This window comes from Drosophila virilis, chromosome X (genome assembly GCF_030788295.1).
Source record: "Drosophila virilis strain 15010-1051.87 chromosome X, Dvir_AGI_RSII-ME, whole genome shotgun sequence".
NCBI classification, from domain to species: Eukaryota; Metazoa; Arthropoda; class Insecta; order Diptera; family Drosophilidae; genus Drosophila; species Drosophila virilis.
Genome location: NC_091543.1, coordinates 15772871 through 15800111, shown reverse-complemented (window position 1 = coordinate 15800111; position 27241 = coordinate 15772871). Strand labels below are relative to the sequence as shown.

Sequence of the window (27241 nt, the reverse complement as noted above, 5' to 3'; positions counted from 1 at the left end):
ATGCTTTCAATGCTCGTTAGCAATACTGATTGGAATTCACAGTCTTTTACCAAAAATAAACAATTATACACTTTTCAAATCGGATTTTGAACTCCATTGTACTAACATTTTCTTAAAAAAGTTGTACTTAGTCTATTTATTGATTCAGATGAAGAACTAAGTATACAGAAGATATACTACGATATTGACGAAACTTGACGGCTGGAGCCAGTACATAGACTGAAGTTAATCAGAATAACAGTTTCCATAGAAACTATTGGTCGAAAAATTAGATATTGTATGGACATCGTTTTATTTCCAACAGATTGTACATTAACTAAAAGAGCATTATTTTATTCGTTACTATAGATATAGCTGACGGGTACCAACGATGGACCAATGAGTTTGGTATGAAGACAATAAGTTTTTAAACTTGGCTAGTTAAGTTTACGAACTTACGAGCTTTTAATATTTTTGAATACATTACTTCCAACTTGACAGATCGAAAAATCAAATAATTATTTATGTCCTCGTATACGTGATGGACGAAAAACGAAAATTTCGTTTCAGAACGCCCCTTGTATTTGTGTAAAATACCGTTACTTTTGGCATTTGCTCGCTTTGTGTCAACTGGTCACACGGCCGCTGCCTCTGCCTACATATGCCGTATTTACAGTTAGTTCGTTTGTCGTCTTTGTCGCGTTCGCATGCGAGCTTTCGTGTGGAGCTTGATTTTGTGTTTTTAGAAGTTCAACGAATTTCTGATTTTTCGAAGTGCGTGCACACGTACATAAACAAAAACGTTGTCAAATAATTTTTTTCAAGTGCTTGGGTATGTGAATGGGTTTAATAACCGTGAAAAAAACATAAGTAAATTGCAGTATCTGCAGCACTGTGCGTCAATTTTTTTTTTGTTTTTTTTTTTTTGTTGTTTTTACGAACTGTTCACTTTTATTTAATGTTTATAATTCCTTTTAGAGTTCCTCTCGTACAGCTGTTGGAATCATAAAGTTCAATTGAAAGCGACCACGAATAAGCTGCGTCGAGCATCAGTTAAAAAGGTAAGCGCATTTTTAAATTCCCGTTCAATTGTCTGTACGCAAATTGAGGTTATGTTTGCAGCGTTGATCAACTTGCTGTGCTTACGGTTTTTGAGGTTATGATTGGCGGATTTAGTTTTGTTTGCACGAGCTTTAACGGGCGTATTTAGAAATTCAAATTGAATCAAAACGGGGCGGAAAGAGCGGCACCTAAGTAAACATAGCTATAATTTATAACATATAAATACATATACATACTCAATAGATGTACATATAACATGTGTATAAATGTTTAAGCTGGCCTTCGGGCAAAAAAAAAAAACGTTTGTAATTCTTTGGCAATTGAAAAGGTTTTGAATCGATGCCAAAAGTTAATTATTTCCAGCGTTTAACACAGCCTTATTTAATTGAAAACTTTTTACTCGCGGTACCCAACGGAGCTGTCAAAACCACATATCTTGCGTTGTCTAAAAGGCGAATGCGTACAAAAGAAAATATTTTCTAAAAGGTTATTTAAGCAGCTTGGTCAAAGAACAGTCAAGAATGGCCACAAAGCAAAGCCCTTAAATTAAGAATTAAATACAAATACAATAATAACAAAAAATGAAAACAATTGCCCATTGCCGCAGACCTAAGCATTACAAGCAAAAACATCGAGCCAAAATCCAAGCTGGGGTCGTGTTAATTGTTGGCCAACAACTTAACTTTTAAAAGTGGGCCTGATTGGACCAAAGCAGCCATAAGCTGCGGGCAGATCCTTTAAGTAAAATAAACACATTTCAACTTTGAAATTTCTAGCCTCTGTATTTTGGGTCTGCTTCTGGGTTTTCTTTCCCTTTTATTTATTTATTTTTTTTTTTGTTTATTCTAGTGCAATTCAAGTTGTGCTTGAACTTTGTCTAGGCTTGAAAGCGGGCCAGAGACATTTGCCAAGGTTGTCCAGCAATTTATTTTATATATGTATGTTTTTTTTTTTGGCTGTCTGAGTGTACTCATGTCATACATATGGTATATATTCTCATACATAATATATAAAAGTGTCCTTCATGAGAAAATGAAGAAATATTGACACTTTACGCCGTGAACTTTTGTTTTTTTTTTTTTTATAGCAGAACTAAAAAAAAAAGAGCACGAAATGAAAAAATATATAGACCAAAATATTGCACAATAGTTAAATATATATAGATATAGTGCGGGGTAGGGGGATGTGGCTAGGTGCAAATGCATAAAAATAGATTTGCTAGGGAAACGGAAACGGAAACAATTAGGAAATAGAAACAGCGACCGGAAATGTAAGCAGCAAACTAGCTACAGTCGACCAAGGGGCGGGGCAATCCGGCAATGTATATGTGTATGTATGTCGGTGTGTGTGTGTGTGTGTGTGCAGAGCTGAACAGGTGTATGTATGTACGTGGAAGAGAGTTCCTTTGGCCACAACAATTAAACGAGACTCGAAACGGACGACACATTAATCAAGAGCACGCCAAGGATATAGAGGTCAGAATGGGTGGTTGGGTGGCGGGGCAGGGGGACGCAAGTGACAAATAGGCGTAGCTGCAGGTCAGTCAAAGCTACAACAACAATTGGGGTCCTTCTCGCCAGTTTCATCAGTTAAATGAAAACATAAACCCAAAAGAATGGAAACAGAAACGGAAACATGGTTGGCCCCCAAAAGGGGCATCTCAGACTGTTCAGCAGCAAAACGGGTTTTGAGGTTTTGGGGCCACTTTGCTTGATTCATTTAGCAATTTGCCAGACATAAGAACATGGAAAATTGTATCGCTCAGCCCCTTTTGGGCACAGCACATCCTTTGGCCTGGCAACCTTATTTCTTATTTTTCTGCTCGTCGTTGAGTTGATTTTGTAGCTTCTAGGTCGCTTTTCAGTTGGCAGTCAGGCAGGCAGTTTTGTATTCGCGAATTTTTGTGTAAAAGCAAAACAAAAACAATTTCCTCCAAATTTACGAATGTATTTTGTTTATGAAATGACGCACGTGGCGGTCGGCTCAGGTTGCGGGTAGCGGGTAGCGGGTGTGCACTGTGCACTCAAAGCGCTGGGCGTGGTCGCACTTGAAAACTTTAGCAACTCTTGTTCTTGTTGCTGTTGCTGTTGCTGTTTGTTGTCGTTTGTAGCTGGCTACGCTTATTAAATTTGTTTGCTCCGTTTTTTTTTTTTTTTTTTTTTTTTGGGAGGGGAGCTGCTTGTCATAAAGCTGAAGACAGCAGCTCCTTCTCCCACTCCCACTCCAACTCCGAACGAGAACTTTTGGTTAGTATCTTGTTGCGAAATTGTGTCCCATGCAGATGATTTCAAGCTGAAAACAGGCTCGCTCAGCGCTTGTCAGGCAGCCACATGCTCGATTCTTGAGTTTGTATTCATTTAAGTTCTTGTGCATGCAGTTAAGCTTTTTAGCTTTGATTACGGTTAATTGCCTAACATCAGGTTATTGTCAGACACGGGGGCATCGAATGACGGGCTCAGCCCTTTAAGATAATGGAAAGTTCTTAACTTGAACAGAACATATCAAAGTACAGTGGTCGCTCGATTCGTAATTTTAGTATTTTAAAAAATATGGTATATCTTATAAAACTCTTAGAATATATTTTATATGAACAAATAATTCAGAAATTAAAATTATCCGCACCAGGTCTTTGTGGGGGGCCACAAAGTTTGAGGCTTGAATATAATTCTAGTGATATTTTCATATGAATGTTGGCTATAAAATGACAGATACTTAATCTGTGTATACTATTTTAGATGCTGCATGTCAAATTTAATGACTTTAGCCTTTAAAACCTTTGAAAACTTTAAAGGTTCTAGGATCGACGCGTTCGTGCACACAGACGGATGGACAGAGACAGACAGACATACGGACAGACAGACAGACAGATAGACAGACAGACAGACAGACAGACAGATAGACAGACAGACGGGCATGGCTAGATCGTTTCGGCTATTGATGCTGACCAAGAATATATATATATATATATATATATATATATATATATATATATAAATACTTTATGGGGTTGGATATGCTTCCTTCTGCCTGTAACATTAATTTTCACAAACCCAATTTACCCAGTTTACCCATTTTCGGGGTATAAAAAGAAACTTCGTGACTGTTGGGTTAAACCCGATTCGTAGCCCTGGTTTTCACACAGGAACCACCTCTTGAACCACAGAACAGAACATTTTGGTATTTGCAAAACTGTAAACATTTTAACAAAATCAGTAATCATCAGTAATTTAACAAATTGAATTCGGCTACTAGTATTAGTAATAATAATATAAATATTAATAAAAATGGACTGCAGGGTATTTAATAGTCTAGCAGTGATGACTAATAGTATTCTCTTTTATGAAAAAACGTAGATAAAACTTTGCTGAAAGGAAAGTTTTTCGTAGGAATACTTCAATATTAACCCGAAATGCAACGATTCAGAGTATTTGCATTGTTGCAAATGTAAGAGGTTCTAGTCGGGAATACCCTGAACCCTCTTATTCCAAAACCAAATGCGGCTCGCGCAACGCGCTCATTTGAAGTAATAAAGAAAAATTTGAAAAAAAAAGTTGCCTTGGCAGGGTTCGAACTCGCAACTGACCGCATTACATTAAAAAAAATGAGTTTCCGCGGTAGGGTTTGAACCGCACCACTTGCGACTGCCTCTACTCAACAGCCACACACGTATTTCTTAACCGATCTTAATGAAGTTTTCTACAGTATATCTTACTGTACTATAGAACATTTGCGTATTCCAAAAAAGTCAATTGCATCAAAATTGTGGCTTTAATAGTTGGGTAATACAAGTTGGGTTATTAACTTGATTTATAGCTATGCGTTGGTAGCGGGGAGGTGGCAATAGGTATAAAACGAAAGATACTTGATATATATATATATATATATAATATTCTAGAAGCAACATATCAAGTTTGCTGTCTAACTCTTAATATTTACCCAATTTGCTCAAAAAACAGGATGTCGATATCGATTCTTGGAAATGGAGTTAGTTATCGATTATCGGAAACAACCTCGATCTGTGCAGGCACTAGGAGGACCTAAAGCTAAGATTTCAAGTCTCTAGCTCTTATGGGTTCTGATATGCTTGCGTTCATACATACAGACAGACGGTCGGACGGGCAGATGGACGGACAGACGGACAGACAGACAGACAGACAGACAGACAGACAGACAGACAGACGGACATGGCTAGATCGCTATGGCTATGGATGCTGGTCAGGAATATATTCACTTTATGGGGTCGGAGATGCTTCCTTTTGCCTGTTACATACATTTGCACAAATACATAATACCCTTTTTACCCACTTTCAATGGGTTTAGGGTATAAAAAGCACGCACACATACACGCACAGACATAACACACACACACACACACACACACACACACACACACACACACACACACACACACACACACACACACACACACACAAGCACACATGGTAAAATTTGCTTGCCATTGGGTTGTCAAGCTGGCTAAAATGTAATTTAAATCATAAATATAATTTTCATTTAATGAATTGGATCATGCAGCAAGTTCGTTGAGTGTATGTGTCTGCATGTGTGCGCTCTTCACAGCAAAAGACACACGCATGCACACACACGCACACATATGCATGTGGACACTTGCAGCCGCCGTCTGGTGGCATCTCTGACGTGCAACAAATAAGACTCAAAGGCAGCAAAGATGAAAAATGTTGTAAAGCAGCAACAACAAATGACTGAAAAACTTTTCACATGAGAAACTTTCGCACCCCACACACAAACCCATTTGGCATGCACCCACCTGCCCCCAAATCCCCAACCACCTCTTTCGCTGTTTTTGGCATCATCAACTTGATTAAGTGCACAACTTTGCATTGATGTTTGCTATGGAATATATGAATAGCTGGGATCTGCTAATGCTAAAGATAGCAAGTTTCCCGAAAAAATATTTAAAAGCTTTTACTGCAGCAATATTCATATACTTTTGATCAAGGAGGGCTCGGGCTAATCCCGTGCCCCCTGCTGCCAAGCTCGGCTTATGGCTACTGATTATGCAATACAGTGGCTGTCAACTGTCGTCCCACCAGTCACATATACCACACAACGTATCGCCCATTGCCCATCGCCCGTCGGCTGTTGGCTGTCGCCTGTCGTCTGTCCAGGTGAGCAGCTGGTGCGGCAGGCAGTTACGTATACAAAAGAGCAAAAACTGCAACACAATGGCGACCTGCGGGCAAAGAGTCAAGCGGGGGTGCTGGAAATGGGGATGGCCTTGCATGTCCGTATGGCATGCCAACCCAGACCCATCCTCAAACGCCCCCCGTGTGCCACAATGTCGCCTGCCATTGTTTGTGCGTCGTTTGGGAACAAGAAGAACAGCAGCAACAGCAACAGCAACATCAAATAAAAGTATAAAAAAAAAAATAAAAATAACAGCAAGAGCAACAATAACGAACTGCATTCAGCAAAAGTGAGAGAGAAACATACGAAAAATTTTGGCCAAGTGTAATCCAAGTGGCTAACGAACGCCTGGCCCTGTAACCAGCCCATCCAGCGGTAGCAGCACGTGCTACGATGCAGCAAGGACATGACTCGATTAACGGAAGCGGAAGTGGAACTGGCTCCTGGACGACTACGAAATTGTGGCCTAATTTGTTTAACACAAAATGAGTAAAGATATTGACACAAATTGATGAATATTTCATGTTTAATCGATAATTCAATATAAATTGAAGTATGCCAACCTATCGATATATAATCGATTGAAATTACCATACAGCTCTTTATGTGGTTTTATTTATCGATCAGTTATATATTTGATGTTCTAGCTTTAGCTCACACACCTAAGCTACACCATTTTTACACCATTCAATTTTGTCTTCAAAAGTTGTGTATATTTATCGATATTACTCATCGATCAATTATCGATTCCAGTTGAAAATGAGTTACTCATCTTTATATATGCAGTAAACTTATTTATATTTAAAATATTAAAGTTTCAGACGGATAAGTAGATCTTAAGCTCTCGATACTTTGTGATATTTTTCGATTATCACACAAAATTTCATTACGTTTCAAAATAATTAGCACCTTATTAAATATTGGTATGCAGATGATTATTAATACCATTTGTATGCCTATGGACTCATGTCCTTTAGTTGGTGTGAGTTGTATCTCAGTTGAACTTAGCATTGACATTTAATCGTTGGGTTAGTTGAAGTCATTTTCCATTATTGCAACAAAAGCAGTGCACTGAGTCAATGAGGCCATCCATGTCAATGTGACAGTGTGCACACTCTCTTTTATTCTATCTCCCCCCTCGCTCTCTCTCTCTCTCTCTCTCTCTCTCTGTGTTTCTTACTCGTTCTATGACTTCTAAGCACTTGTCCCCGCTCCTGACTCGTTATTTTACGTGTCATTGCGTTGGGTGCCAGGGAGTCCAATGTCAAGTCAGCTGTCAGTTGGCGTCAGCTAACGTCTAGAAAATGGAAAATTTCTGTCTATAATTTATCAGCAACATAAACGACGCCAATGAATCTGAAATGCTCGACTATGCAATACCCTGTTCAAAATGTGCACTATTTATTATACATCTGCAAATCCTTCCCACTGTATGCCACTGTATTGGCAGCAAATCGTTTGGGTGGGTGGAGGCATGCGAAGGTTTTGTGCAAGTGCCTGCACTTTGGGCTTTACAGATTTGCATGCATAAAAAATGATTGACATTGGCCGGAATTGAGATGGGGCAACAGTTAACTGCATCTTGACTGCTGTTGAATCCATTTGCCATACGCAATGGCACAATGCTTGCTCCAGTTCCTTTATCCACGCTTCCTCGGTTTTCACAGCAGAGTGGAATTTTTGTATTAAACTCAAGGCATGCCTTATATGAATGTTTAGCCTTCTCTCCAGAGAATTCACTTCAAATACACACAACAATACAACAATTTTTGGCTGCAGCACAAATCAAGCAAATTTTTGAAGAACTCCCACTAGAGAGAAAGCGAGAGACATACAGACATTGGGAAGGAGAGACGACGGGAGCGTAAAGAGATATGAGGTATGGAACAAACAACGCCACATAACTGCACCGAAACACTGCGGAATATGCGCCAACAGATCGCTCTGGCCAATGCACAACAGATGCTGGGCAAGATAACTGTGAACTGCTTCAGGAAATGCATCGACAATCCGGGCAAATCACTGGCCAGGGCCGAGGAGCGCTGCTTGCTGCAGTGCATGGATCGTTTTATGGACTCCCTGAAGGTGGTGTCCCTAACCTACAGCAGGCGACTGGTGCGGGAGCGGAAATAAAACCAATAAATCTTTTATTAACGCATTAACATATTAAAAGTTCAAGTGCTAAACGACTACAATTTTGTTTTCTTTTAATGTTGGGATAAGCGTCAGCTTAAAGTTATTGCATTTGGAACTAGTTCGAAAGTATTTCCTTCGGGCTGACCGTAGGGCATATTTCGAGAGTGCTTCCAGACTGGGTTAAAACGTGATCATATATATATATTTTAGTCTAAAGCTCACGGAGCTAGTTCTAATGTGGTTAAAAGGAGGTTCGATGGATTTTATGCGGCTAATCAGTCGGTTGTCAATATTTTCCATAACAATAAGATCAAGCATTTATATCGCAGGCATGTGGCTCCAACAGTGAACCGAACAATTGACTAATGTATGCAAGACTTGCAGTCTTGGCTTAAAATTGAAATTTTGTATCAAATGTGTATGATATATATTTAGCTTAAGAGAGGTTCTTAACTTGTTAACTAGTCTTGAAGCGGATTAAAGCACAAAATGCGTTTATTAAAAAATATTCTACGCAGATGGCAGATCATCGACTGACGGTGAGATTTAGCATGTTCAATTTGTTGACATTCAAAGCCAACAAGCAGCAGCCGCCCCTTTTGATCTCTGGGCGTCGCGGGGCTTCTTTTCTTGTCGTTTTACCGGGGACCTCAACAAGTATACATCAAAATAAGCTCAGGAGCATTTACGCACATGCATATTTGTTGAAAGTTTTTTCGGTGTTGCGATGCGACAAATCCACTTGTAATAAAATGAGCTGAGAGCCAAAAGATGTGTGTGTGTGCACAACAAATAACGAGCAGAAAATAAAACGCATACAAAAAAGGCGATAAATACGTAAAATAGATGAGGCACGGAAAATGCAAATCTACAGACGACTGCTGCTTATCTGTGTGTGTGCGTCTGTGTAAGTGTGAGTATGTGTGTGTGTGTGAAGAGGTAGTGAAGGTAGATTGTAAGGAGCACGCAGCCCTTGGGCACAAGATGACGTCAACAAATAAAAGGCTTAAAGCAGCGCGAGGCAACCATAAAAGGGACAACAAGCACAACAAACACACAGACACACATTTAAATTCCAAAAAAAACACACACACACACACATCCACTCAGAGGCAAATTTGGCATATGCATACGTATATCCTGGCATATGTAAAAACACCTTCACAGCAACGAACAGTTTTAATAGATTGACTTTCTTGTATACCCTGCAATGCAGGACTTTTTCGTTTTGTATTCCAGATCAAGCTTTGGGTTATTTTCATAGTCCTACAACTGTAATATTTTAGATAAAATATAGAAAATGGGTTAAAACTGTTCAAACAAGTTGTAACCAAAACTAAGCCTTAGGCTTGCCCGAGCGAAATGTTGGTCATGACAACGAACAAGATGTAGATATAAACATGAAGAGTGTCTGTATAGCTATATCATCAGCAGACTTTGCTATGTAAGGCCTTTTGCTCAGTCCCAAGTCATAACCACTTGAGAATTTTAAGCAACGAAGGCGAGACCAAATCGCTGACGTGTTATCCAAAAGCTTATTAGCTACCATAAAACTAAGAAACATGTAAACAATCTATTTCCATAAAATCTGCATTCTACTGCACTTTAAAAATATGTTTTTTTTTTTTTTTGTAGGGTATATGGTAGTCGAGCACATTGGGCTGTGAGAGCGTGCGGTACAAAGTTTTTGTTTAGTTTTCGCAATTTCTGTTACCTTTTTTTTTTTGTAAGCCCTTTAAGCAGCTTTCGTGTGTGCTTGCAACCGTATGTATTCGTGTACTAAATGGTTTTTTGACTGCCCCACCTCAGCCCTGGCATTTGTTGGCAGTTTAAAGTTAACGTTTAATTATAATTTATTTTAAACTAAGGCCTGGCTACAAAAGTGTTTCTGACTGCCTGGCAGAAGAGTAATTGAAGCGCCAAGTGTGTGGAATTATAATTCTGTTGGGACTTGTTGAGACTTGATTTCAATATACATAAGTTCCGCGAGTGGGTTTTTGGCACATTGGTAAATTTAAGTAGCAAAAAAATATATACCCAATGCGAATAAAAGAATGTATCCAAAATATGGTGTATAAAGTGTAAGCTAGCAAGTCTCCCTGCGTCCAAATATATTTATGCATATGTGTTGCTGGAGATATTATGCCTTGGGCCATATACATTCAGTCAGCAGTGTAAGCTGAATACTGCTGATCCGGTTATATATCAGTTCTGGCCCGTGGCAAGAACTGAACCACATTGACGTCTATATGCCCAAGCGTGCAACAAACTGAACGGGGCAGCCAATGTGGATGCAACAGCAATAATCGCAACAGCGATAGCAAGCCAATGCCCAACGGAAGACACTGAAATATCATCCGCTGTGGTCAATAACAGTTGCCCCAAATGCAAATCGGCGGCAGACAGGGCAGGGTGCTAAATTTGGTGGCGCCACAATACCAAATGCTCGGCCTGCCGCAGCTGCAGCCAATTAAACGACTGTCCGATAATCAAGTCAGTGGCAATGCCCAAAGGCTAAAACCATCATCAAGCGCATCCCCATTCAGCCCCTCTATCCGTCCGATCTGGTGGCGCCGCGGCTTGGGTGTCCGCTTGCTTCGATGGTACTGAGTGCGGGCCTTGAGGATGCAAACATGTTTATTTATCGCAGTAGCACATCGCAGGCGGCAGGTAGCGCAAGTGTTCACCATGAAATTATGTCAATTGTCTTTGTTAATGGTTTTATTTTATTTGCTTTTTATCATTTTATCTTTGGTTTAAACGTTTTTTTGTGTGTGACGTAACATTGTGAACAAACTCTGAGAGAAGCCTGAAAGAGCCCAAAAATCTGCATATCATAACCATTTAAAAACCACACACACACACTTCCCTAACGAGGCTGTAGATTTCTAATTATTTAAAAAAAAAAAAAAAAAAAACTGAAAACTGCCGTAGATTTTATTGCATTTATTAACTGTTTTATGTCATTTTAAATGAAATGATAAAATTGTAAATTTAATTTAATCTCAATTGCATTCGATTGAATTATGCCCAGTCACTGGCTGCACAATAAAACTGTCAAGAGTCGTCGCTTAATTCAATAATAAACTTTGTTATAAGCTGTTACCAGTCAAATTCTGCGTGTTTCTGTTTCCTATTTAATATTCATATTTATACCCTTGCTGAGGGCGTGGTGATGTATGTTAGCATTATTAGTTAGTCTAATATCATCTACATACCCATTATATATATATATTATATATTTATTGCTGATCAGCCAAAGCTCAGCATAGCTTTTTAACTAACTTGTTGACATCACCCTCAAGACCTCCTGAGCCGGGTCTTGACATAAATATCTCCTACTAAAATTTAGACGATCTCCCCAGTATCACCCCTTAAGCCTCCCCCTTGTAAGTTATCTTTAATTCATTGCTATGTTCTATCATAAATTATTTTGTTATTCTTTAGTTTAATTTCTGATTAGTTTAAGTTGCCTTCTAAGGTATTAGCACACGTATCTTTTGTTAAATAAATTTCATTATATAAAAACTTGTTGAAGTTTTGTCGCTGTCTCTTCTCAAAAAAAAAAATAAATATCGAGTCTCAACAACTTATCATAAAGTTAATTAGAAATATTTAAAGCTGGTTTTGGCGAGCTTTCCATTTTTAAATATAAAAATGGCGTGCATATAGCTTATATTTGCAAGGGTTTTGTTTTTTAGCTACAGCAGCCCGAATATATTTTTTTTCTTTATTTTTATTCCCTATCAATTATATTCTGTGGCATGCTGAAATGAAATTAAGCGCATAAAATGCATATTGCTTGCTAACATTTTTTACCTAACATATATATATTTATGTATACCTATGCTGTGTATAAAAAATCGTACGTTGAGTAAAAAATGTTAACAAACAATGTGCATTTTATATCCATATATATATATGTCAGTTCTAGTTAAAGTTTATTGTATAGCGTGTATTGAAATTATTTTGGCATAGTTTGCGGGGCTTATAAAATTTAAGATGTGCGAGAAAAAGTAATAAATAGTTTCTATCGTTTATCGCGAGATCAAAAAGTTAACCTTACATTTCTTATCCCTAATAATTAGCTTTAAACAGATTTTAAATATTGAAGAAGTTCTTTCAAAGTATATATCGAAGAATTTAATTTGCAATAATTGCAATTGTAATAATTAATTGAATACTTATTAAAAATAATTGAATAAATATTTAAGAAGTGCCAAAGGCATACACGCAAAAGGAAGAAAAGCCTGCATTTTAGGTATTCCAGCAAAAATGTAGGCAACATTTTGTATACTTCACTCTTAAAGCATCTGAAGTAATATGCACAGTCGTAACAACCCAGCATTCCCACTTGCTAAAAGTTTGGCTTTCTTACAGCACAACTCAACACCCACTTACACACTCAAACCCATTCACACTCACACTCATACACACACGTCCATAACTATAGCCACACACCCATTAACAATGGTCTATTTAAATTGTATTTACACAAGAGAGCTTGCACATGACCCTTTTCTTGATTTGGGCACAGAACTGGGCAGGCGAACCCTTTGTTGTCGCGTGGCCGGGCTTTGGGTTAGTTTTCGTTTTATTCATTTAGTTCACATTGTACTGAATTGTATTCGGTAACAAAATTATCATAAATTTTTATACTTCTGTCAAGAGTGCAACACGAAATTTTCAAGTATTTTTTACACATAGTTCCCAAAAAACAATTATTGCCCAAAATTTCATAGTGAAACCATGTCCAATGCAAATGTTAATGTCGAACCATGTGCCGAGTCCAGCCCTACACCGCGCACCAGCAATGTGCGACAGCTAATTCAGATGTTTGAACAGCTAACCATATATGGCGTTCAGAGTGCCCCGCCACCAGTTGTCCGGGCAGAGAGTGTGGCGGCCAGTGTCACCGAACTGCCGGAGCAAACATCCACAACGGCGAAGGCAATCACTTTGCTGGTGAACGGACGTCGCGTTGCCCAGACCATTCCACATAAGCGAGAAGGTGGCGAGCGGCCGAAGGGATTGGATACAAGCTCATGAAGTGTTGCCACATAAAAATTACCAGTGAAATACTTAAGACTTATTGTGTATAGAAATCGACAATTCGAATATCGATTCAGTATCAGATATATTTGGGCTATAATATATATGTTATATAAACGGCTGATGTATGATTTATGCGGAGGGATGCGGACAGTCCAAGTGCTGCTTCATTAGCTATCGATTGGCATTAACTTGTCTTATTATTGAACTCATGATCCCATGATGCCAAATATGTCGACAAGCGATAAATATAAACGATTCGATTGTATGCGATCTCGATCGATAAACGTAAATAGCTCTTGCTCCCTTGCGAGAATTCGCTCAAAACTTTGCCGTATTCTTGAGTGTCAATACACGTTGTGTAACTAGTGTCCACTCAAATGGCCCATTTCGGCTGCTTTGTGATTGAATTCTGTTGCAAGTGCCGCACAAGGCCAATGCTGATTGCACATTCAAGTTGCATTCGGAACGTGTAGAGCTCATGCTCTTGGTTATGGTCACAAGTTGGACAAACTTTTCCATTGGCTAATTGTTTGTGTATTCCGCTCGAGTAAAATTCTTTGCCCAATAGGGTTTCACATGCGTGCCCCGACTGTCAACTGCCTTTTGATGGCCCTGAGTGAATTTTTGGCTATGCCCAGTCCTCTAACACTCACGCACACAGAGACAAAGAGAGAGAAAGAGAGAGTGAGATATTTCCATATAAATGCTATGCACTCAAAAATTTGCATATTATTTTATTTATAATCAATTTGAATTTCATTCAAACTCAATTATCCACAAAGCTGCTCCCCACCGTAGCGAAATGTCGTCACGCTGGCCGCTGTCAGAAACAGATAAATGCAAAACGCATTGCTGCGTTTCTGGTTGCATTTACAGCAAATTAGCTCAATAAAAGACGACACCAGCAATAATGGCAACACCATTTGACACAGACGCACGCACACACACCTACACACCTTTGCATTCGATTACCATTATCATTAGCTGTTTTGTTATTGGAAGCTCATTTAAGTAGGCTATGATTTTGTATGCCCTGTGCAAAAGCTTGAAGTAGGGGTATATAGAGCATAATGTGAAATATATTCTACAGTTCTTTAGAATCCATACAATAAGCCCATTAAATGCGAATTAGTGTTATGCAGGTCTATTTCAGATTTCCATATTTTTTTGATGGATGTGAATTTGTTCGATACAATTATCTATTGATTTTAGATAGATAAACAGCAAAGCAGTTTAACACTCCCTCGAGAAATATAATTGATATAAGTGAATAATAGGATTTCAATTGTCATTGATTGAATTCTTCTACATGTACAGGGTATTTTCCAGTTCATCATTTTCATTCAGCTGCACTTTTGCTTGGCTACTTTTGCAGCTGCTTTGAATATGTCAAAATTTATAGTTATCATATGTTTACACACTGAACTTCTTGAATGGTATAGATAGATAAAATATCTTTTATTTTCTAACAATATCTCCCTAACACGTTCTTCATTTAGTTTTGGTAGAAAAAGGTTCAGGGTATCCGCTAGTCGGGCATTTCCGATTGAAGTACTCTGACTTGATTTTTAATGTGTGCAGGGTAACTCGCAGTCGAGCACTTTTTCTCGAGCCCTTTTAATCAGCGTTCTTCGCAGTGTCTAAGATGTGTTCGTACGTTGTTTTTAATTTTTTTTTTTTTTTTTTTTTTGCCAGGCTTTCTCTGCTGGCTGCAACCCTTTCAGAGAAGTACTCTCCATGCTCATAACAATCTAGTCAAATTTTGCAAGCGCACACACACACTCGTGCACACACGCACACATAAACACATGTGGGCATGTGAACATTGTTTTATTTTGCGTTACGCTTGAGTTGCTACAATTTTATGTCCCAAATTGTACGTGTTGCACACACATTTTGGGCGAGCTGGGCGTGCCACTCGCATGGACTTGCCACCCATATTTTGTATGCGTATGCGTATGCGTGTGTTTGTTTGTTTTGTTTTTTTTTTTTTTCTGTTTGTTTGTTTGTTGTTTATTCATTTATTTGTTTGTTTTGTTGGTTGGCGCCATGTGATTTATGCGTTGGCAATGTGTAAACTTTTGCAACGTTCATATTTCCATTGTTGTTTTTGCGCCAGTCTTCTTTCTGTTCAGCTTGGCTCTCTACTTGCTGGCATATTACGCATACGGCATGTTTGACAGCCAGAGCAGCGTCCGAGGTTGACTCTCAGTTAAATAACAGAAAAAAAAAAGTAATCAAATAAAATGAAACACAACTGATTTACTACTTTGCGGTCACACCCACAGCACTAAGCCTGCGCCTGGCCCACGCTCGACAGCAACAATTCAAATTAAACAATAAAATGGGCGCCAAAAACAGTTGCGGCTTTTGTTGTTTTCGCCGCTCGTTTGGTGCTTTTACGGCTTGAACAATATCCATGTGGTTCATACGTACTTTGTGCGGTCAACCGCATGCCGATTGTGGGTTCACATTTTGGGCGTGTCAACGAGTTTTGGTGGTGCGCCGCTAACAGAGCACCTCTTGTGGGGCAGCTCTTGTTAAAACTGATTTGAAGCCCTTGCTAGACGGCGGGCTCAACATTATTATACCCAACAGCTTCAATACTTGCATAAAGTTTGCGAACAGCTAAAAATATACTACGAAGCAATTTATAGTTTTGTTAAAAGTTTTGGGGTAAAACTTAGCTATCAAAACTAAAAGAAAATCAACTTTGCCATCCTAAAATTGACATTAAGCATAAAATATAATCAAACTGCTTTGAGCTCATGCATATTAAAGTTAATAATAACTCAAGCCAGCCAGAACTGCAAGCAAATCAAATAAAGTGCAACATAAGCTTATGAGATGACACAGTGTTGGGTAAAATAGTAATAGTTAATGCTGTTGAGAGTTGCCAGCTCGCATAATTATTAGCCCAGCCTAAATGCATTCAACTGAGAACCCTTTTTATGCATGTGAAGCGAGAGAGTGTTAAGTAAACATTAATAGTTAGACAAGACATAGTTGGCAATGCTGCTTAGAGTTGCCAGCTCACATAATCGTTAGCCAAGCTCGATTGAAGCGAAAGAGTGTTGAGTAAATAGTAATAACTGGACAATACATTTAGTTGGCAATGCTGTTGAAAGTTACCAGCTTGCACAATTTTCAGTCGACTTCCAGTGCATTTAACTGAGAATTCTTCAACGAAGAGGTATTAATTTAATCACACTTTATGCTCTGTGAAAATGCCACATTCACTTATTTTAGCTCCATGTGAGATGATAAGATTTAGCTCGTCTGCAAATTAATGCTGTATTGTTCGAATTATAGAAGTCTTCATGTAAATGCTTCAGTATCCACCGATTTTTAAGGATCGTTAAGCGCAAATCAGGTTGCCAGCTGTTACTGCTGTTCGTTCAGGCTCTATTAAAAACTTTGCACATTAACTTCATTTCATTTATCAAATGCTCATCACTTAAAGTAGCCATTCCCGTTTTCAGCTTCTGTTTGTCTTCCTGCCACTCACTGCTGGAGCAGCTGGCTTCAACTTTTAACTTGCAACTTGATGCGGTGGCGCCTCAGTTTCTGAGCTGCTGCTGCTGCTGCTGCTGCTGCTTCTGCTGCTGCTGCTAATAAACAAATCAACTGCCGGCTGACAAAGTTATGCAAAGCGCATTAGTGACGCGCCGCATAGTGGGGCAAGGTGGGCGGCGTGGGCGTGTCAGCGGTGTCTTCATTTATTTCATGTCAGTTGCTGACAATTTTGATGGGTTGGCTGTGTGCATGGCCCCCGACAAACAGACGGTTAACATTTTTGTTGTTTTTTGTGGCGATGTCATAAAACTTGCCAAAGGTGTCCCTGTGCGTGCATGTGCACGAGTGTGTGTGTGTGTGTGTGTGTGTGGAATGCAAATTGGAATTGCAGAATGAGTAAAAAGTTTTTGCACATGAAGATGAAGATGATAATGATGATGATGATGATGATGATGATGATTTGAAGGCAGCGACTCGAACTACTTAAATGCAAATGCCAAGCCCCAGAAATTCAGTTGATGGCATATTTTAACCGCTTAACGACCAGGTTAACGGTAATTATATGAGGGCGTGCATATGTGTTTGTGTGTGTGTGTGTGTGTGTGTGTGTGTGTGTGTGGGTGTGGTTTTGCTGGCATGTAAATCCATCAGTATTCGTGGCCATTTTGCATGTTGTGGCAAAGAGGGAAAGAAAAGGGAGCGAGTGGGCGATGTAAATTGCTTGGCAAAGAGAAGGATTCGATGCTTGGGCATGCTGGCTGTCCAATGACCTCGTCCTTGTTGTCGCCTTGGCACTTCCTTTTGGCCATTTATTTTGCGGTCTGCCAGCCAGTCAGCTAGCCAGGAACAGAGAGAGAGAGCGCGAGAAAGTGAGAGAGAGAGAGAGACAGCCTGCAGCTGCATGTGGGCCATGTCCGTCACATCCTTCCGCACTGGACGCACGCAGGCATTTTATTGTGCGGCCAGCCCAGCAGCCGCTGATGTTGTTCGTGATGATGTTGCTCGTGATGATGTTGTTGATGATGATGATGATGATGATGTCGTCCTGGGGCATCCTTGCGAGGTGGTTAAATGTTAAATGCGCGCGAAATGAAATATGTTGCAACATTGTGCGCACAAGCAATTGAAATCCAATTTAAATTTTGACCAAATGAAGAAAAGAAGAAGAGGCAAATAAATCTTTCGCTTGGAATGAACTCAATTGCGCTTTGGCCCGCTTTCAAAACCTCTCGATGGTTCTTACCCTTGTCTCGCGAGCCCACCTTTACCTTTTTTCTCTTTTCTCGCCCTCTGCCTCCTGGGCTTATTTTGATGCCTTGCGCTTGTTCCGACTTTATTCCCTCTTTAATTTTGTAGGATTTCCGAGTGATTTTCCTTCGGTTTCTTCTTGATGATGTATCTTTAAATTGTTGCGAGCAGATGACTTTATTGATTCTTGGATTTGTTTGATGCCCGACTCATTTCTGCTTTCCATATATACTTCGTTGGCTCCCTTGGTATATTTGTGCTAATTACATCCAATTGGCCTTTAATTTCCTTTCATTTATCTCAACTTTGCTTTTGATATTTCACTTTGAACATCTCCGATTTTTTTTCTTGGCCAATATGGGCAGGGAGTAGATGGCCTATTGGCTCTTAATTTCCATTCATTTATCTCATCGTGGCTTCTATTAAGCCAAGCCCAGATAGAGAGATGCCTCTCAACATTTGCTTTTGCTATCGCCTCATTTACTACAACCATCCCCCCGCCCGTTACCCACACCCTGGTGTTGACAAGCTCCCGGTTCCCATTTAAAAACACGGCAACATTTAACGACATCGAAAATTTTCCAACATACACTAGAATTTTTAATGGTCTCACGAGACGTACATGAAAATTGGGTTATCGTCCCAGCCGTGACCTTTGGTTTGGCATCCAATCGTAAAAACTAACTAAATTACGAACTACTGGTGGTTAGGGTCTAATTTTGATAGAGCATTTTTATAGAACTGTCGCTGCGTCCAATGTATGGGAGAAAGCGGCACCAGACGTGTGCGAGCCATTTACCAAGTGCAACTAAGGCTCGGCCGCACGAATAGACACTCCGCATCACCTGACGAGATAGGGAACATAGCATCAATGGGCTAGCTTAATATAGGAGAAGTGTACATAAAGTAGAGTCCAGTTTTGCGGAACACATAATATTTACAGAACTCAAAGCCATTAAAGCTGGGTATTGCCGATAGGTCAAAGTTGGGATTGAAAATGCTTGTGCTTGAGCAATCCAACGATAGCTTGTGCTTGGATTTGTCCACATCCAAGTCAAGGCATTCATTATGGTTCTTTTGCCCATTTTCCTGTTGATGCTCCTCAATCACCACCGCAATCTGAGACGTTTGAGCTACTGGGCCGAGCATCTTTTGTTTCAGTTCGGCCAGCCAGCGCTCGGTGGCTTGATCTCCACATGTTAGCTGGATCCGCGAATGCCCCAAGAAACTGCAATGCTCAAATTTGGCTACCGTCTCGGCCACACGTCCCGTCAGCGATTGTATATTCAAGTCCGATTTCTTGCCCGTTACTAGCTCTACCTTGCGCTCGCCCATACCTTCGAATTTCTCGATGAGCAGCTTCACGTTCCGATTAGTATGCATGTTCATGCAGGAGGCATGCTTCTTATCCATCGCAAGTAAAAAGGAAAAACTCACACACACACAAAAAAAAAAAAAACAGAAAACAAACAAAAAAAATGTCGAAATGTGAAAACTAAATATTGGATATGTGAAATGTTTGGCTACTAAACAACAAATGCCATAAACAAAAAGTCAGTCACAGCCTGCTCGACTCACTGACAGCATACTGAGTTGGCCTCTCTCTCTCTCTCTCTCTCTCTCTCTCTCTCTCTCTCTCTCTCTCTCTCTCTTTCTCTCCCTCTCTCTCGCTCCCTTTTTTTGTGTATTGTCTGTCTTGACTTGTCCTGCCAGCACATCAATCACAATCACTGCGCCAACATTTATGGCTGCTTGTTGGCTGTCAGTCTTGGCATATTACACATACGCCCTGTACGCCTCGATGACAGCCAGAGGACAGAGTGCAGGAACGTTTGCGTGCAAGACAAGAGTCTCTCGTGTCACGTAGATTAAACACATTAACAAGACGTGCCAAGTCATCGCCTAAGGCTCCTAAGCGGACGCGGCTTATCAAACAGCCAGAGATAATCGCCGTCCAACTTGTTGGATGACTCAAGTATCCACAATTTCTTCATTTGAATGTTGATCATCATTTGGCCAATGAAATGCACATTTCACAGCGTTAGCTAAGTGGACTTCTGCCGGCTAGCCAGCCTTCAGTAACATTGCAAAAGCATCGACTATTGTAATTAACTGACCATGCAGGTCGGCGGTTCAATGTGAATCTTGCGAATAGTTCGAATATAGCCAGGCTGATCATATATTTGCTGGCTTTCTATTGTTGCCATGTGAACATGGAGGACATTTGCATGTACGTACACAATGTGAAAGGGGACAAAAGCATAAGTAGAGACATAGAAGTAGACAATATATTCAAGCATATTGTGGAAGTTCCTTGCTTAAAGTTTGTTGGCAAGCCATTGGCCCAATTAGTTGTTGTAACAAAATGAACAAATGAACTGCCATTAAATAACTACTTAAATGTATTCAAATGTAATAGAAGCAAGAATATGAGTATAGACTAAGAATAGCGCAAAATATTTAAGCATAAAGCTAGGTTGATTGTTTTAGTAAAGTGAACATTGAGGACGTGTAGGTCATTTAAATGGTGTTTTAGTCTCGAGTGTTGTATGCATTTAAAATATAGATAGAAGCATTTAGCAAAATTATAGATATAGCATGTAAATATATAGTAAAGTGATATGGAGTACAAATGGAGTATAGTATTTGCTTTTAATAATTCATTGACGTACCATTGTCTGCGTTGATTATTGTAATAAAATGACCATGAAAGATGTATGGATTTGTTTGACTAGTGTAATATAATTTGAGCGTCGTACTTACCTGAAAGTAAACAAAAAAAATGTATTTATAGCGTTGTGCAATAAACTGAACATGAAGGACAAGAGTACATGCATAGACAATTGGTTAAGGGTACAATATTTATTAATATTGCGAATTTTTCTACTCAAAACTCTTTAGACATACCTTTGATTGTTGTTATAAAGTGTCCATGGATGACGTGTGGGTTAATTTGTTGCAGTCTCAAAAGTTGCGCGTGGCTAAAAGTGAAAACAGGAAACCATGTTTAAAACACAATAATTAGCAAAAATAAATGATCTATAGTATAAGGCAATAAACTGCACATGGATGCAATATTAACATAGTAAATGCGTAGCAAATGAATATAAAAATGGTTAAAGCGAAACCATCGGCTGTTGAATGAACTGCAACATAATGTTGCATTCAGCTTGTGGCTGCCAGTTGCGCAAACCCCAAGCCACAATTCCAACCGAATGGCTAATTCCGTTCGTGTCCCCAGGTAGCTAGTAAACGGCCTGTCATACAATTTGCATGATGATTTTCAACTTCTGCCTGATTAGCTGACAGGCAGCAGCTAGTATGTGTGTGAGGCTGTGTGTGTGCTCACCTATTGTTTCATCATTTCATTGCCACCCTTCAGGCCCAGCCCCAGGTCCATTCAGAGCCGGGCACGTCGGGGCCGTTAGCCAGAAGCAGAGAAATTAGAAATTAGAAACGTGCCAATTTGAATGTGAATGCGAATACGAATGCGAATGTTGACGGCATCGATCGGGGCACATGGCTGGCACCAATTGGACGCATCCAATTGAACTGCATTCAACGAGTAAATTGTTTAATTATCATTTTGCTCTTTTCAATTGTATTTGCAGCGTATTCCGAACGGGCTGCAGCAGGACGCGCAACGCCGGGCAGTAGGACAAACGGAGGTCTGGCACAAATGCGTCTAATCAACAAAATCGAATGTTTGCCGCAACCGCTGAGCGTGATACGGGCTAACTAGAGTGCGGACAGAGAACCCATAATTGGCCCCAGCTGCTGGACATTCAATAGCAGGAGCAGTACTTAAAGTCCAAAGCAGTCGCAACCAAGGCCGTCAAATTGGAAGGAAAACGCCTTTTCACGGCAGTTAACAAGTTTTTAACTGGTTCAACCATTGCCCGTGAGCTGAGGCAGCTAATGGTAAGTGGTGAGGCCCCATCCCGTTGACCCTCTAAGGGATATTATTTTCCCCGATTTCTTAAAGACGAACGAAGTATGACTGTATGGCTTCGCCTGTCTATTTCTCTGCAAGCAAGTCTTTTAAGTATATAAACTTTAAACATTTAATGATACACATATAAATAGCTCGCGTTTAAGCAATCGCATGAAATTGAAGCACGGAATCCGTTTTTCTCTTTAAGCAATTTCCCAATCAAACTCTCAAATGATGAGCCCTATTTTAGGTTTCGGCAAAGCTTAATATCAGACTCTGTCAAGCTGAAACAGCTTCCATTAACGGACAAAATGAAGATCTTAGAAATTGTTAAGCATATTTGGTTAGTTTCCTTTTAGACACAAGGTAACATATTCATGCCATAAGTGCTGAGAGTTTGGCAATTAAATAGCTGACTATTTGAAGCAATTTCTTGCTTATTTCGTATCAATTGGCTTTTTGGCATATTGTATAACATTTGGGCATGCGAATATCGGCATAGGACAGCACAGATAGAGCTATGAGGGAAATAGGTATATCAGACAGTTGTGACACGTCTGCCAGGGTATTTTTTGGCTGCTGCATATAAAAAAGTTGCTCACTTTTCCGATAGACGAGGAACGCGCCGCTTAGTGGCGATGAACCCGACGAAGAGCAGTTGGCGGAGGGCACAGACGACGAGCAGGAGCAGCAGGAGCAGCAGCCGGCTGTTGGCCCAGAACGGCACAAAAACGAGCTGCATGGCCAGCAGCCAGCGGCAAAGCCACCGCAACGTCGTCAAAGACAACGCAAGAAAGTGATAACCCAACAGAAACAACAACAGCAGCAGCAGCAACAAAAACAACCACGTGGCGCTAGCAATGCTGCCTCCGATGCGGATACGGACTCCAGTTCTTGCGAGGCGGCCAGCGGCGGCACGACTTCGGGCGCAACGCGGCACAGCTCTCGAGTCAGCTATGCGCAGCGGAATCTTGGCGAGAATGTGGTCTACGAGCAGTATAACGATGAAGATGCAGATGACTACGACGAGGAGGAGGAAGAGGAGGAGGAGGAGGAGGAGGGGGAGGAGGATGGCGAGGACTACGACAACTACGAGCAGCTGGCCACGCAGCGTGCACCCTTGAAAGCAGCGCTGAGCGTGCGAGCAACTGCACCAGCTGGCAAGGCTGCAGTAGATATGGGCACTGAGACTGGAACATTGCGGAGCAAGCGCAAAGCGAAAACACGCCAATTCTCGCAGCGGGCCAGCTCCTATGCGGTAGATGCTGGCCATGGCGAGGCGGATGCGGATGCGCTGGACAAGCGTCGTTGCATCTCGAAAGGACAAATGCGTGGTATGTTAAAGTTTATATTGGGGCTCGACCGACCGACCGACCGACTGTTAATTTGTTGTCCACATATGCCATACAGAGTTCCGTGAGGCATTCCGTCTGTTCGACAAGGATGGCGACGGCTGCATAACCAAGGAAGAGCTGGGCACAGTTATGCGCTCGCTGGGGCAATTTGCGCGTGTCGAGGAGCTGCAGGAGATGCTGCAGGAGATTGATGTGGACGGTGGGTAGACCCAACTATCTAGCGCTCAACTGCGGCGCTTCTTGTCTTTCTCTCTATCCCTATCTCTATCCGTGCACCCTTGCAGGTGACGGCAATGTCAGCTTCGAGGAGTTCGTCGACATACTCTCCAACATGACCTACGAGGACAAGTCGGGCCTATCCTCGGCCGACCAGGAGGAGCGCGAACTTCGCGACGCCTTTCGTGTCTTCGATAAGCACAATCGTGGCTACATAACCGCCTCCGACCTACGTGCCGTGCTGCAGTGCCTGGGCGAGGATCTCGACGAGGAAGATAGTAAGTATATATATTTTGAGCCAAAGGGCCACCAAATTTTTTGTACGAATGCGAGTGGGAAGCATCTTTGGTTCCGATAGACGAACTAAGTCATCAATCTTCATGTCGGTCTGTCCGTCTGTCCGACCGCTTGCATTTCGGAAAAATTGAATTTTTTTTTATTATATATTATTATACATATGTATATATTAGCCGTCTGTCTGTCTGTGTAAAATGTAAAAGAAGGAAGACGGAAGGTTTCTCAAGGCAGCAGGGTATCTCCGAACTTGAAGAACCTTAAGCATCGAGCTGAATATAGGCCATGTCTATAGCTTAATTTACTTTCGTTACTTTCTCTAGTTGAGGACATGATCAAGGAGGTGGATGTGGATGGGGATGGACGCATTGATTTTTATGAGTTTGTACACGCACTGGGTGAGCCGGAGGACTCGCAGGAGAACGATGACGAGGAGGAGAACACTACATCACCGCTGCCCACGCCAAAGTCGACGGTCTCGCTGAGCTACGATTGAGCTTCACATCGATATTCATATGGGCGTGAAAAACTTTTCAGATATCAAATGCCATTTGCTCCTTATGCACAGCTAAACGAATTCCAATGAATAATACGCAAGTAATTTCAATAATAATTAATAGAAAAAATTCTAAAAAAAAAAAAAATACTTTACTTTATGTGCATTGGGCCACAGCATTAAAAATATTAATATAATACAAGCAAGCCAAGCAAGCTCAAATAAATTTAATTATAGTAATTACAAAGCGATAAATAAATTAATTAATAGACTCCTCTCTCTTTGTCACTCTTTTAAAATTGAACATTGAATCAAAAGTATTTATAAATCGAGACAAATCGAGCACGAATCCAACTTAAAAACTTAACAAATATGATATCTTAACTTGAATCTTTTACTAAAATTTAAAAATATCATATTGAAAATGTTGTTTGGATCATACGAAAACGGATTTTTCAAACCGAAAAACATACATAAACATATCAAAATCGCCTCTGATTAGGTATTTTCGCTGTAACTACAGAAAGAACATCAACAGCCATTCAGTCAATCACCACCAATCATTCAATCACCCACCAAAAACAAAAACCTAACCACATCGAAAACTTGCAAAAAAAAAAAAAATAAACAGAAACGAGTAATAAAAATAACAAAATTGTTGCCCAGTTTTGCGGCGCTTTTACAGATATTCAAAATAGCAACAAAAATTTAACGTTTATCCTTTTTGGGCTAAGACTTACAATAATGTATTTAAGCAATTCTTTTCTTCCAAATTCAATATTAAATAAATGCATATAAATAATACTGAATACGAATACGAATACGAATACAATTACGAATACGAATACGAATATATATGTAATACGACAAATTTATTTAGATTAATAATATGAATAGCGTCTACAAATGACAAAACTTTAATTAATATTTAATGTACACTTTTTAATTCAATCGATAACGAAATCAAAATCAAACAAAATAAATGCCAAATAAACAGAATACAAACAAATGCAGTTTGTGTTGTTCTGGAATTGTTTTGCAGCCAATTTGACAGAGTGCAGCACCAATTAATGCCCGACTGTGCAGCACAATCCAAGCGTGCACAATAACCACTTCGTATGAAAGAAGCCAAGGCCCTAATGTCAAATGACCTGCACAATTGACAGACCGAGTGCACATTGTTTGCCAGCAAATCAATGCTGAAGCAGGGTAAACGAGAACCTTTGAACTCAGCTCGCCCGACCGCTTGGGCGGCCCATTTCAGTGACCCTCAATTTGTCGTAATTCAAAAATATAAATTAACATATATTTGCGTGAGTGTCTACATGGATATAAGTATATACACACATATACTTATGCATATATTTGGCTGTCGAGTGGACACATGCCCAAAAAAAAAAAAGAAAGGAAAAAAAAGTGGGGCTACAGTTTTGTTGCCACACTCGTTGAGAGTGACAAACAGGAGCAGCGGCAGTGAAAGCAGCTTCCTTTATGGAATACTTGCCACACTGTGTGCTCTGGCAGCTGGACGTGCTGCGGTCAGCAGCGGCTGCTGCCCAAGGCGCACATTCTGGCAGCGCCAGCGACTCTGCGCTAGCAAAACTCACATTTAATGTTCATGTAAACGACACAAGTCAAGTGCTCAGCCAGCAAATTGTAAGAGGTCTTCAGATACACACACAGAGAGAGGGTGTTAACCACACACACACACACGCAGAGTTAACCACACACACACACATACATACACACACAAGTTAAGCAGCCTCTTAACGAGCTGCTTTGTGGTTCTTCGTCTACCGTGGCGTATGCGTAATATTGTTGTCACGAGCGACTATGGTTTCTTGTTTTCAAGCTAGCGCACAAAATTTAAGCACAATATCTGAAACAATAGCTAAGTTTTATGCTACACTCATTTTCTTAAAACACATTTCAGTTATTGTGTCGAGTTACTTGGCTGACATTTGATGAGCGGCCAAATCAATAGCTTCCACTTGTCAGACCGATTCTCCCCTCAAGGCCTGGCCGGGCCGGGCCTGGCCGGGCCTGGGCTGTCAATTTGTAGCCGAGCTGTGAGCTGCGAGCTGCGAGCTGCTCTCCCCAGAGGCTGGCAAAAGTTTTCTTCATTTTTTGTTTGCTTTTGCTTTCAATTAAGCCCTGAATTTGTTGTTGGCTTTTGACTGATTAACAACTTGGCCTTTGGGGGCACTTTGTTAACTCATTTTTGGGCAATTTACGCGGCTATTTAACTGGCAAACAGGCATATATTTATTTTATTACTCAACAATTTTGATGTTTGCCACAGTTAATATCTGTTTTTGATGTCTATAAATTTACGCATTTACGGCCATTATTTCTAATTAATTTTAATGAGCTCCTCAATTGAGCGAAACCCCCGCCCCACCCTTTAAATGGCGGCCCGGCCACCGTCGTCGTCCACCCACAGCTTCCCTTTGTTGGTTGTGTGCGTGTGTCTGTGTTTGTCATCGGACTGATTGATATATTGCTTATATTTTCATATTGATATATTGAAACGCTGCAAGTGCGAGTGGTGCACATTCGATTTGGGCACGGCACGTGATTTTTGTGCTTTCTGCCGAAGCACGAAAAGAAACAAAAAGCACGGTGAAATTCCAAGAACTTTTTTCGCAATCCTTTCTCTAAATATCCATTCTTATCTATGACCTAAAGTCCAATAAGAGGCAAGGATATTCCAAATAAATACATAAGTAGTTCGATTTTGGGAATACGTGCCCGACCGGGCTTGTTTCCTGCTTCTGCTCGCGC

General features: G+C 40.4%; 3 protein-coding genes and 1 long non-coding RNA gene across 7 annotated transcripts in view; 2 read left to right on the top strand and 2 right to left on the bottom strand.

Moving 5' to 3' along the window:
- Positions 1 to 537: 537 nt before the first annotated feature.
- LOC6635555 (uncharacterized) lies at positions 538 to 25423 on the top strand. Of its 2 annotated transcripts, none has more exons than XM_015169148.3 (7): positions 538 to 811; positions 958 to 1040; positions 21774 to 22083; positions 22710 to 23430; positions 23507 to 23650; positions 23736 to 23945; positions 24285 to 25423. In XM_015169148.3, exons 3-7 carry the CDS (start codon positions 22081 to 22083, stop codon positions 24455 to 24457), a joined length of 1251 nt encoding a protein of 416 aa, XP_015024634.2. In that variant the 5' UTR covers positions 538 to 811; positions 958 to 1040; positions 21774 to 22080; the 3' UTR covers positions 24458 to 25423. The 2 variants fall into 2 exon arrangements, with proteins under 2 accessions (XP_015024634.2, XP_015024635.2); XM_015169149.3 differs by having other exon boundaries at positions 538 to 873.
- Positions 7934 to 8396, top strand: LOC6635552 (mitochondrial import inner membrane translocase subunit Tim13). The gene has a single exon (XM_002058990.4). The coding sequence runs from the start codon at positions 8089 to 8091 to the stop codon at positions 8338 to 8340; it is 252 nt and encodes an 83-aa protein (XP_002059026.2). The 5' UTR covers positions 7934 to 8088; the 3' UTR covers positions 8341 to 8396.
- On the bottom strand, positions 18723 to 19696 carry LOC6635554 (uncharacterized). Of its 3 annotated transcripts, none has more exons than XM_015169096.2 (2): positions 19104 to 19696; positions 18723 to 19042 (listed from the first exon to the last, which is right to left on the bottom strand). In XM_015169096.2, the coding sequence occupies exons 1-2, from the start codon at positions 19573 to 19575 to the stop codon at positions 18876 to 18878; spliced, it is 639 nt and encodes a 212-aa protein (XP_015024582.1). In that variant the 5' UTR covers positions 19576 to 19696; the 3' UTR covers positions 18723 to 18875. The 3 variants fall into 3 exon arrangements, with proteins under 3 accessions (XP_015024582.1, XP_015024583.1, XP_002059028.2); XM_015169097.3 differs by having other exon boundaries at positions 18723 to 19038; XM_002058992.3 differs by having other exon boundaries at positions 18723 to 19007; positions 19104 to 19694.
- Positions 21084 to 27241, bottom strand: part of LOC138911793 (uncharacterized) — a 64836-nt gene continuing 58678 nt past the window's right edge. Inside the window, exon 3 of the long non-coding RNA XR_011417441.1 lies at positions 21084 to 21143. This is a non-coding gene — a long non-coding RNA (uncharacterized lncRNA). The remainder of the gene's footprint in view (positions 21144 to 27241) is intronic.